The sequence below is a fragment of the Argopecten irradians genome, chromosome 3 (genome assembly GCF_041381155.1).
Source record: "Argopecten irradians isolate NY chromosome 3, Ai_NY, whole genome shotgun sequence".
In the NCBI taxonomy this organism is placed as follows: Eukaryota; Metazoa; Mollusca; class Bivalvia; order Pectinida; family Pectinidae; genus Argopecten; species Argopecten irradians.
This window is the reverse complement of record NC_091136.1, coordinates 18,812,578-18,824,791: the sequence shown is the minus strand read 5'-3', so window position 1 is coordinate 18,824,791 and position 12,214 is coordinate 18,812,578. Positions and strand designations below refer to the sequence as shown.

Below are 12,214 nucleotides of genomic sequence, written 5' to 3'. Positions count from 1 at the left end.
TTTTCACTTGATCCATCAATGTTAATTTCTTATCAGGGTTACTACCTGCTTCTGAGGATTTTCAGGACGATTATATTCTTTGCTTTTGACAATCTTCAGTATATATGCCATTAAAATTTTCACTGCAGTATCATCATGAAGATAAATTTAGAAAGTTTCATTTTGTTACATAGGACAATGTAATGCGTATACATCTCGCATATTTCTATGGCGTTATGCCCAACTTGGATTTACTTGGGAAGACAACTTTATCTTTATCATTTAAATTAGCATGTTGTTCTTTTCTTGGAAAGTGAGTTTACACAGCATTGAATCTTATTAGAATACTCTAAGTCAACAGTGGTAAATTTCCATTTTTCCTACTTGTCTTACCATGCCTTCTCTCTTTTAAAGTGTTGTCGGTTTTTCAATTTTTTCAAATGGTTACTTTCTTTCTTTATTTTTCATTTTTGTTTCTGCATGCCTTTCATCTTTTTCAAAAAGACTGTCGTATGAAATGTGATTCTCTGTTGAAAGTGTGTATAAGAAAACTTTCACTTATTTTCTCAAGAAAAACTTGTTTGTTGTTGACGGTGTATCTCATTTTGATCGTAACCTGCATACAGGAATCCATACTAATAGACCCACAAGTTTCACAAAACTCGATGGAGAATGTAGAACATGTAGAAGAAGTGGTTGATATTGACCTCAATGACCCAGAAGTAGCAAAAGCAGCGATAAAAATCCAATCGACATTTAAAGGATTAAAGTTTCGGAAATCAAACACAGCCAAAGTAGAGGTTTGACATTTTGCTTTCTTGTTTCTACATAAGAACTTTAATTTCTGATCTCAAGCAGAATGATTGGGTATGAATGCCTCTATAATGCCTTGTTTTCTGTAAATTATGCTAATGTGATTCCATATATCCAGTGTAGCTAATTATCATGAATGAAGTTAATTATCTAAGTTGTATTACTGTGCTATATTGTTTCTGGAACATTTCATCACTACTTTAAACATGATACGTATTTATTTCGTGTACCCATCAGTTTCAACACGAGTAAAATATCTTGTGTAAGTTGATAAGAATCATTTGAGTCATCTTAAAAGATAAGAAGAATGCATATTTTCACACTTGTTTGCCTCTGAACAGAGTTAAATTTAACCAGTGAATACAAATTGTAGTCATCATATGTGTGCTCTATTCGACTTTTTAACTATGTTCTCATGTTTCTCTTTTCACATTAGTCTACGGCTATTAATAATGTAAACGTCACAAAATTGGATGCTCCACTTTGCAACAGTAAACCGGCCGAAGAAGAAATCGATATTGATTTGAACGATCCTGAAGTTGCAAAAGCAGCCCTTAAAATTCAATCAACGTTCAAAGGCTTGAAGTCTCGAAAGTTTGCCAATAAGGTTTGCACATGGTTGTCGTTGTTGTGTTTCTAGAAAATGTGGTGCTAGTTAAAAAATCAGGAGTTGTAAAACTTGCACTTAGTCTGCATTAGTCGTGGTAGGGGTATTGTCGTGGTATAGGGGTGGTGTTGTTTGCATTTTAAATGCAAGCAAATTAAATTTTTGCAATATTTCAAATTGTATGTGACGACAAGATATATTTCCATTATTCAGTATTTGGATGGTTCTTTTTTCTCGAAATCATTGAGAATAATATGATCTTTTCTGGGATAATACTTTATATAGTAAAATGTAGGAGATATCGAATACACATTTGGAAACGATAATAGTAAATTAAGAAGAAAGGGAAGATTTCACTTTCTTGTAAGTTAAACAGGCATTTGTCTGGTTCAAGAAAAAATAATAAAGGAAATGCATGCACGACCTACATTTGTTGTCTAGAGTGTAAGGAAAATCTGTTAGTTGTTAGCTATATGAAATTCATAGAAATTTTAAAACTGCATGGAGTATATATACCGATATACCTCGGAGTGGTTATTAGAAGTTTTCTTTTATGGAAGAATGTAATCGGAATCACTATCTTTGTAGATGTTTAATCTTGCTGCTGTCGAAACTATTATTTGCAGACGCCCCAATCTTCCTCTTCATCCTCTTCAATCAATAACGTCAAAGGTTCATCCTGTCCACCTCCCGTGGATACTGTAAATGGGGAGGAAATAATAGACATTGATCTTAATGACCCAGAGGTTGCGAAAGCTGCCGTAAAGATTCAGTCAACATTCAAAGGGCTCAAGTTTCGGAAATTGAAGCCAAAACAGGTTTGAGTCTCGTTGATTGATGAGGAATCAAAGTATTGTGATAATGCATTATTTTCTACTTATTCTGATTTCATTTGAACAATTCCCCGATAAATGCCATCTACCGGGAAAACATATGTATTGCTTTTCCATATTGAAAATAACACAGTTGTCAAATATGGCAACTGTAATATCACTGTAATAATACTAATAATGATTTTTATGATATTCCTTATTACAAAACGGTTTGGGGGTTTAATAGAGACCATTATTTCTAATCTTATACGTTGTTGACGCTTCTTTGCAGTCTACAACCCTACCTTCTTATAACATCGAACCTTCTCCTCCTCCACCGCCACTTTCGGTCCCTCCGGCTGATTCGTCTCGGAATCCCGTTTCCATGGAGGAAGAAGTTGACATCGATTTAAATGATCCTGAAGTTGAAAAGGCAGCTCTAAAAATACAATCGACCTTTAAAGGTTTAAAGTCGCGGAAATTTGGAGCCAAGAAGGTTTTCATGTTTTATGATTTGCATTCTTAGTAATGAGGGCTCACATCGGAGATGTGGATGCGTGAGCCATGTATAGTAATCATCGTGTTCTTCTGTCTCTCTGTCTGTCCTTCCGTCTAGAATTTGTTTAAGGACATTTCCTCTAAAACTATTTTGTTGATTGTTTTGAAACTACACATATTTGTTTCCGAAAAAAACCTAGATGACTCTCTAAAGGAGTCAAAATTTAATGAAAAATATCCGATTTCATTAAAAATTTGTATATAGTTTTTTTCGGGAATTTAAATATAATGGTGATAGTTTTTAATAGGTCTGGAAATCCAAAACGCCACTAGTCATTAACTGATATTAAGGGCCAACTTAGCAGGGGCGGGACCCTTTCTGACAGGTGTCAGTTTTCTAGCTTCTAATAATAGTTATTGAATATAATTGCTATCATATATAATCTTAAACAACTTGAACAGAAATGAATTTCATCATGTATTGTCTAAATGTTTTCTTTAATCTGTGATTGGACCAAAGTCATGCATTTACCGGTCGATTTATCAGAACGATAACCATATTGCTCAAGATAATTTATCATACTTACAGTCCTCACCCATTAACATCGAAACTGCATCCTCACCCGTCCCCCCTTGTCCAATATCTCCGCCCAAGCAGGAAGACATTGATATCGATTTAAATGACCCAGAAGTTGCGAAGGCCGCTGTGAAAATCCAGTCTACCTTTAAAGGCTTAAAGTCTCGAAAGTTTGGATCAAAAAAGGTTTGAATTGTTGACGAATTACCCATTACAGATCATTTATTTTTGACATCAGATTCATTCCTTTTGTAAATAAATAAACGTTTAGAAATCGAATTCTGTGTAAAAAATAAATGTGTAAATTACTCAATCTTTTCGATCTTATAATTTGGTCTATAGAGTTGTTGTGATACCGGGTTTACGATAATACACAATTTCGTTCAGTTGTCCTTATTGTATTAATTGATAAACAGACTCTTTATAATTATGAAAATCAATTGCAGTCTTCACCGCCAGTAACACATAATTCACCTGAACCCCCTATCACAACTGTTAATGTTCCTAAAGAAGAAGAAATTGACATCGATTTAAATGATCCAGAAGTTGCAAAAGCCGCTGTAAAAATCCAAGCTACCTTTAAAGGGCTAAAGTCTCGAAAGTTTGGATCAAAAAAGGTTTGAATTGTCAATGAATTACCTATAACAGATCATTTCAATTTTACATAAGATTAATTCCTTTTGTAAATACATGTATGCAAACGCATAGAAATCTAATTGTATGTAAGAAATAAAATGTGTAAATGACTCATTCTTTTCAATCTAATAATTGGTATGTAAAGTTGTGGCGATACCGAGTTTTCGATGATACACAATTTCATTCAGTTGTCCTTATTATATAAATAGATGAACACACTCTCTGTAATTATGAAAATCAATTGCAGTCTTCACCGACAGTAACACATAATTCACCTGAACCCCCTATCACAACTGCTAATGTTCCTAAAGAAGAGGAAATTGACATCGATTTAAATGATCCAGAAGTTGCGAAAGCCGCGGTAAAAATCCAAGCAACCTTTAAAGGGCTAAAGTCTCGAAAGTTTGGATCAAAAAAGGTTTGAATTATTGAGGAAATATGTCTTATTACAGATTATTTCATTTTCACATATTCCTTTTTGGGAAAAAAATACATACAAAAACACTAAGAACTCAAATTGTATTTAAGAAAAATTTGTGAAAACATTTTTTTTCAATCTAATAATTTAGTATAAAACATCGTGGTTATACTAGGTTTTTGATAGTATACAATTTACTTAAGTTATCTACTATATTAATTGATTAACACACTTACTATTTGTAATTATGAAAATCAATTGCAGTCTCCAACGTTATTAACACATACTATCCCTGAACCCCCTGCTGCAACTGTCAATGTCCCTAAAGAAGAGGAAATTGACATCGATTTAAATGACCCGGAAGTAGAAAAAGCAGCAGCAAAAATCCAAGCAACCTTTAAAGGGCTCAAGTCAAGAAAGTTTGGAAAACCAAAGGTTGGATATTAACCTGTTATCGATGGCAATTTTTGGTTTAAAAATAATTTGGCGTTAGTTTTTTCCGAACAGTATCTTACAAATACGGTTAATATTATAAGTGTTTAATTTCAATCTTGTTTTTAAAAATTGCTGAAAAGTTAAAATAAACGTTCTATATGCCGCCTTTATTTGGTTGTTGGTGTTTGTAATCAAAATCCCCTTCCCCGTTTAGAAAAGTAAAGTCTATAAGCAGAAAAATTGCAAGGTACCACTTTCTTCTGTAATTGCACCTCTTTTTTCTTCTTATCTCTTTCTGTAAATTGGTTAAGTGAAATTTAGGGGAGAATAAATCAAATCAAAACATTTTCGAACAACGAAACTCCTTTTGGAACATTTGATAACAGCTGAAATGGTTGGAAGGAAAACATTTGTATCAGTTATCACCTTATCAGTGACATTTTCCTGTAATGAAATAATTTACTGCAGCAGAAACATCCAATTCTCATCTATTATTCACACTTCCAGACAACGATAAAAGAGTCACTGAATCATACAAACAATGAGCCTCCGGATGCGGAAGTCATAGATATTGACTTGACAGATCCAGAAGTGGAGAAGGCAACCGTTAAGATTCAGGCTAGCTTTAAAGGCCTCCGGGCAAGAAAAGCAAAAGTTCGAAAGGTTTGAATGTCATTTTTTTCTACGCATCGCATGCTGGTGACTGCATCTGCTTGCATGAGTGGTGTTTCAGCCGCTCATGGCATCATAAGCAGAAATCCTATCGTCGTTACGTGTGGTGAGGTTGACAATCCCTTAGTTGGAGGATATCCTTTGTCTTATTGTACCGTTATTCAACCATTTTCGTATTTGATTTGGAATGCTGGTATTTGGATTATGTAGATCATTTTATGTTTCTTTTCAGATCAGTTAGACCCCTATCGCGATTATTGACATTTTGTGGCGGTACGTCATTTTGAGTTTGCTTTGTAAAGGTTTGGTTCAGGTTTATAAATGTCACACTTTGTAAGAAAGCAGCACACTGGCATTCTATTTTCAGGACTTTAATGTCCGTAGTTAGGAGTAGCTGGCTGGCTGGATGCATGTTAGATTGATATGTATTTCTATAGAAGTAATTCCTCTACCTCAGTGGCCGATTTGTCTTAAAAACGAATCAACCTTGAGGCAGTTAAATTATTGATTTCAAATGCAAACGTTTAAAAAAACAATTCTGACGTAGTATTTTGTCTTGTATCCCTGTGATTGATTTTCCTTTAGGTATTGTAAATGATTGATACATTGTTGTTTTTTTTTCTGGCGTTTCTCGTTGTTTGTGTTTGTATTTAATTTAATTCCGTAAAGAAACTTGATTTGATTCATATATTAGCATCTGTACATGCTTAATTGTTTCTCTTTAACTTGTATATAATTTCCGATGTTTTTCATGTAAATGTTTATGAAAAGTTGTCGACTTTTTTAATTTTACTGAAGCAGATGATTTCACATTGTTCTTTTCATATTTCTCAGATATTCCTGAGAAATTAGGGAAATTATGTTGCTTGACTTAACATTCATGTTTTTGACTTGACCAATCAACCAATCATACCTCTGTGTTCATTTTCATCAATATGACAAACTCTATGATAACCTGATTATATTTGAGTAGAACTCTCCAATTTTCTTGTTTGTAACACATTATGCTACAGGTTATGAATCTTTTGTACAACAATTGATTCCCTGACCTAGCCATTCCCCTCACTATTTTTGTTGAATGACTCTATAAGGTTATGAACATTTGTACAACTGACCCAGCGCTGGATCCAAGTTCATCACTGTCAATTATCTTCCACTATCGGAACACACGCACAAGTTTAGTTAGCTTTTCGAGCTACTGGACGCATGAACATTTTGTGGTACATTGTAGTTTCATGGGAACATAGAGAACATGAAGCACTATGAATGATACTTTTTTAATACTCGAATCATATTTTTCGTACGCTACAAATTATATTCAGAGACTTTGTAACAACGTGTATTTTTACCCATAAACTACCACTCGCATCGACATTCAACTGCTGCTAAGGTTTATTCTAAAGTTTTTTCTCTTTCTATTGATGGGACTGTTTCAGTTGTGGAAAATATGCGAAAACGTTTACAAAACAATCTAAGTAATTATAAAGGTGGTAAATTACTGTAATCTTGAGAGTTTTGAATGAAGTTGACAAGATAGAGTATATTGGAGGTTATATACTACTGAGGTTCTCGTTTAAATGTTAGTAAAATTAATTGTTATACAGTTGTAGCTCAAAATGTTATAAGGCTTGCTATGTTCTGTTGTTCTAAGTTATTAATTAAATAAGAAATTTTGAAGTTGACGGTTGGCTACACTGATTTGTTTTTAAAGTTTACGAGTTAATCTAGCTGTAAGATGTTCTTTCTTCTTGTTAAGTTGACAAAACAAAACAAAACTGTAATCGATAATGTTGGTGGTCATCAAGAGGCTTCCCTCCGCAGTAACTACTCGGCTGTAAATTCTAGTCTATTCATGGTAATTGGATAGCTATTTATGTTGGAATGTTTGTCACGAGCCAAATGATGTCTCTATGTACTCTTAAATAGCCGAAGATTAATCTGTCAAGAATCTGGGTTAATTCCTGTTTTCATTACGGAGTCATATGCTCTCGTGCATTATGGCGTAGTTTGTTTGTTAGAGTTCTTTTCAAGTCAACAAATCCTCATTGTCATGTTAACTAATAATGATGTCACATAGTGGCAACTTCAAAAGCGAAAACTACTTATTACAATTCAATTATGTTTATACTGTATAGTTCTAATATTCGTGGGGTTTTAATATTGCTAAATTTGCGGTTCCACCCAATATTCGCGAAGTTAAATATTATCAAAATCATGGTTTTACATATTATAAAGGATAATTCGCGAAAATTAACTCCCGCAAAAAATGCCAAAACAGTAAGTCGTTTACACCCGCGAAATTATTACAGTATTAAGGAACTAATTATTTTTGTAGACGCTGTTTCATTATGTTTTGTTGAGGTAACAGTAGAGAGTATACCTAAGTTCAGACATATCGGAGGGATGGGGGGACACATGCGTATACCATAGTTTCAAACACCTAAAAATCACTGCATATGCTACATTCATCACCATAATGTTCGAATCAGCTCAAAATCATTTTATGGCCCAGCGATATGTCTCTTTCTCAGTTTTTAACTAACGAAATATACTCTAGTATTTGATTTCTACGGAGGAAATTGTATTAATAACTAATAACTTAGGGTTTGGTTGCCAGTCTATTCATGCGTTTCTTTTGCAGATTCCTACCAGTTTTACTGAATTGATACGGCACCGCTGATAGGAACGCGTTCGTATTTTGCCATGATGGCGGCACCCAGATCATGGCAAAATACGCTTTGAAAGTAAAAGCCAAGTATTTTCGGTGTGGACAATAAGATGGATATCAAAGAAATACCTTACAAGTTTCGGCATACACTGAAAGAATTAATCTGTAATTTCATTTCAAGAAAAAAAAAACCATTTCGTTGACAAATGAAATATCTCCAGTACGCCATCTTGGATCCAAGTGGTACGCTTCAAGAAATAAATCACTTGTACCGGTTTGGTTCGGCTGGTGCAGCGCATTCCATTAGGGATACAGTAGATTCATATCGATACAACTGGTACGAATCTGCAAATGGAACGCATGGTATGGATATGGATGCTTCATACGGAAGTAACTATCTTAATTATCTTAGTTGTTGACAGGATATTTTCAAATTAAGCCAAACCAATCGTAAAAATCTCCCAATTCGATCAGTCGCCACTGATACAACAGAACCAAAACTGGCAGACCAAGATTATATTGATCTAATACAAGTATCATTCTCGGGAAAAAAATCCATAAAGTGTGTAATCTAAGTGTAACATTCATTGACGATTTCCTGTTTCTATTCTGTGTTAAATCTTCCACTCGTCCTATTATTCGGTTTCTATTTGGCCTTCCTACCCCATAACACAGAGTAAATTAGATGTCTCAGCAAGTGAAACTAGCACAAATTACTAGTTATGTGACTACCGATGTATTGTGATGGATTTTACTTGACCGGTCTTTTTTTAGCTAGAAGAATTGAGCAGGGTCATCTCATATCATTCGTATAGCATTATATGTCGGAATACCGAGCGTATAAGTTCAGTTTGTGAGAATATAGCAGTCAGGTGAATGGAGTATATGATAATGCCTAAATTCTAAAAATATGTTTCATCATACTTACATGTTCTTTTTATATGACTGTTGTTTAATTGAATATGAATACCTTGATTAATATTTTTATTGTAGGCGTGTCGGTTATTGATAATAAAAATGGTTTATTTCTCTCCTGTTCTTTTCCAGTTTAGGTTATTAAAATATACTGTTCAATCATAAATTCACCTAATAATTATATTGCAGGTAACTACATGTATATACGTACGTAAACTTATTTCGTGATTAGATTTTATAACTAATTGCAATGTCTTTTTTCAGATTGAACTGTATTTCAAGTTTTTATGATAATTATAAAAGGTTTTTATTCCAAGTAGCCAATTCTTAGCATAATCAATGAACTAAACGTAAATGTATTATATTTGTGCAGGATTCTGCCCCCACCCAAACTGAAGAAAAAACTGTTGAGAAACAAGAAGAAGACGTTGATATTGACTTGGATGATCCAGAGACGGCCCAAGCAGCCCTGAAAATTCAGGCTGGGTTCCGTGGCTACAAAACAAGAAAGGAAGTGAAGGAAAACCTTCAGACAGAAGGTAAGCCTTCTGAAGAGACACCCCAGACAGAGGGAGAGACGAAGACCGAGCAAAAAGAGGAAGCGAAACAGGAGGAAACAAAGCCAGAGGAAGTAAAACAGGAGACACAGCAAGAATCGGTGGACATCGACCTCAATGACCCAGACGTGGCCAAAGCAGCGACTAAAATCCAAGCCGGATTTAAAGGATACAAGGTCAGAAAAGATATGAAGAAGGAGGGCGAAGAAACAACGACAAAGGATGCACCAAAATCAGAAGAAGCACCTACAGAACAAGCGCAGACAGAGCAGGCTCCTACAGAACAAGCGCAAACAGAACAGGCGCCAACAGAACAGGCACCAGCGCCAACAGAGGAGGCACCTAAAGAAGGTGAGAATCAGCCTGCTTAGAATATTTCTTTATAAACTAATATGTTTTCTTTCTAAATTACGATACATCCTCTTTAAAATAAGTGAATTTGTGTCAAATTTTATCTAGGGCAATAAATGATATATTTCATGTGAAGCGGTTTATGTAATAGATGAAAAGTATACCCCCATCCAATAAAAAAACCTCAAATTATAGTGCTCATATTCTTTTAAGGACAGTTCATATTGAGTATACTTTAGATTATTAACCCTATCTCACTCTGTTATATGAAAAATCTGACAATATTCCATGAAATGTCTCGTTTTGATGATTGGTATATTAACTCTTTATAAACATTCAATTAGAAATCTCTACATGCCAATGTCATTGGTAGTAAAATCCTTCCATTCGTAATCCAAGCATTTCTCGGGATGTTGTCAGAACCCTCAAGTCTAGGAAATGACAGAGCAGTAGCAATATGATAAGGACCGTATCCATTATATTTTGTATCCTCTATTACCTTGCAGATTAAATCTCGTGAAATAAGTGAAGAATGAAGTTTTTAAAACAACTCACTGACTTCAAAAGTGATATATCGCTTGAAGAACCTAATAGTGGTTTGTGCGTTCGTGAGAGTGTGTAAGGAAGAATTGTAAGGTTATAAAGTCGAGTCTATGGTCCAGTCAATTATTTGGACATGAAGCATGTTCTCATTTGTTTAAGAAATCTTTCGAACATTATGTATGTCTTTTAGTGATTTTGTACTAAACGGGTTTTTGAACAGTTGGGGATTACTTTGCCTGAGATGAATCTCATCTAAATCCCATATATTGATAATTAAAAAAGATACTAAGAATGCACACTTAGCTATTTTACAATTCAATCTAATCCAATGCGTATGTTATCAAAGCTATATTTTTTAATTACGTGTTATAACTATTCAAAAGTTCTTGGTTTAGCAGTACGAAAATCAAGAATACTTGCAATTTTAGCAGTTTACATTAGAGAAAGAATCGGTGATAATCAATAAATAAACTAAGACCGAATTTAGAAACAGAAATGCTATGGAAAAAATGTGACTTTAATACCAGATCCCGATTTACCCGATTCTTTTAAAATAACTTGTCCCGATTTACCCGATTCTTTTAAAATAACTTGTACTGTTAATCTAAATAAATAACAAGGATCGTTAGGCCGGTATAAAACAGTTATTGGAAGAAATATCAAAGATGATGCAAGCATTATCGTTCGCGAATCTCACTTTTAACAGTAATTTAAGCCAAGGTTCAATTGTTATTCAAGCTGTCTTAGCTGTGTACTGTTGATGAAACTTCATGCATATCAGTAATTATAAGTATCAATGTATGGTTTAATATTGACCATTAAGATATGAACGGATACAAACATATATCATTATATATGATTACGAATGTGAAGACAGTTCGATATAGTGCACCTTACGTTGTACAGGTTTTATGTTTAGAGGTTGTGAATATATGTATGTCCTGATATTATCAATCACTGCAGCCGAGGCAATTTATAACGTATATCTAAAGGAGTTGTATCCCTTTGTATGGTAAAGAATCATGGATACATCGTTAATTGTTATTGAATAACGAATATCATTGTTTATCTTTATAGTTTCCGATGAAGTTAACTCCAAAAACTCATAAAAATCACGAACAATGTATGGAATTTTTTGACTTTTTAAATACTTTTGACTGTATGGTAAATGTAAAAAAAACTTTGTCTCTTTTCTCTGCGTATTTGATTATATCAGTATCTTTGACATTAATACATACTGCCGTTTTCATGTTGATGTTTTTCCGATTGACCATTAACATGATGAAAGGAACCCATCACCAATATTATACCTCCTATATCCTTCTTGCTACCAGTAGATGCACCTTATAACTAAAATGACTAATTTTAGTGAATATATCTCTGCAATCTAGAACAAGATATGCAGATTCTTACTTCCTCAGTTATACACAAGTTGAGAAAAGTAACTGAAAGATACTAAGAATCTGCATCATAACTTTTTTGCTTTCGTCTGTCAATTTCTCTACAACAATTTAATCTTTCTTATTTATTTCCGAGTTAAGAATTTCATTTTTTATATCATTTAAAAAAAATAATAATAATAATTTGCATCTACTGTTTAGTCAAATACATTCATTAAGTGTTCGAGTGCGTATTTTACATCTTATTTCTGAATTTTTAATGAATACTTTGTTATCATAATGAAACCGGATTTTTTCAAACTATATAGATAATGCTGGGTTTTTATGTGTATT

The 12,214-nt window shown here is 33.7% G+C and overlaps 1 protein-coding gene across 1 annotated transcript in view; it reads left to right on the top strand.

Annotated features, from left to right (window-relative positions):
* Nucleotides 1-12,214, top strand: part of LOC138317740 (neurofilament heavy polypeptide-like) — a 78,577-nt gene that overhangs the window by 51,668 nt on the left and 14,695 nt on the right. The window contains exons 12-21 of the mRNA XM_069259604.1: nucleotides 606-779; nucleotides 1,229-1,399; nucleotides 2,026-2,217; nucleotides 2,504-2,707; nucleotides 3,299-3,472; nucleotides 3,733-3,903; nucleotides 4,170-4,340; nucleotides 4,605-4,775; nucleotides 5,283-5,438; nucleotides 9,404-9,938. Of these exons, the coding sequence (XP_069115705.1) occupies nucleotides 606-779; nucleotides 1,229-1,399; nucleotides 2,026-2,217; nucleotides 2,504-2,707; nucleotides 3,299-3,472; nucleotides 3,733-3,903; nucleotides 4,170-4,340; nucleotides 4,605-4,775; nucleotides 5,283-5,438; nucleotides 9,404-9,938 (2,119 nt within the window). The remainder of the gene's footprint in view (nucleotides 1-605; nucleotides 780-1,228; nucleotides 1,400-2,025; nucleotides 2,218-2,503; nucleotides 2,708-3,298; nucleotides 3,473-3,732; nucleotides 3,904-4,169; nucleotides 4,341-4,604; nucleotides 4,776-5,282; nucleotides 5,439-9,403; nucleotides 9,939-12,214) is intronic.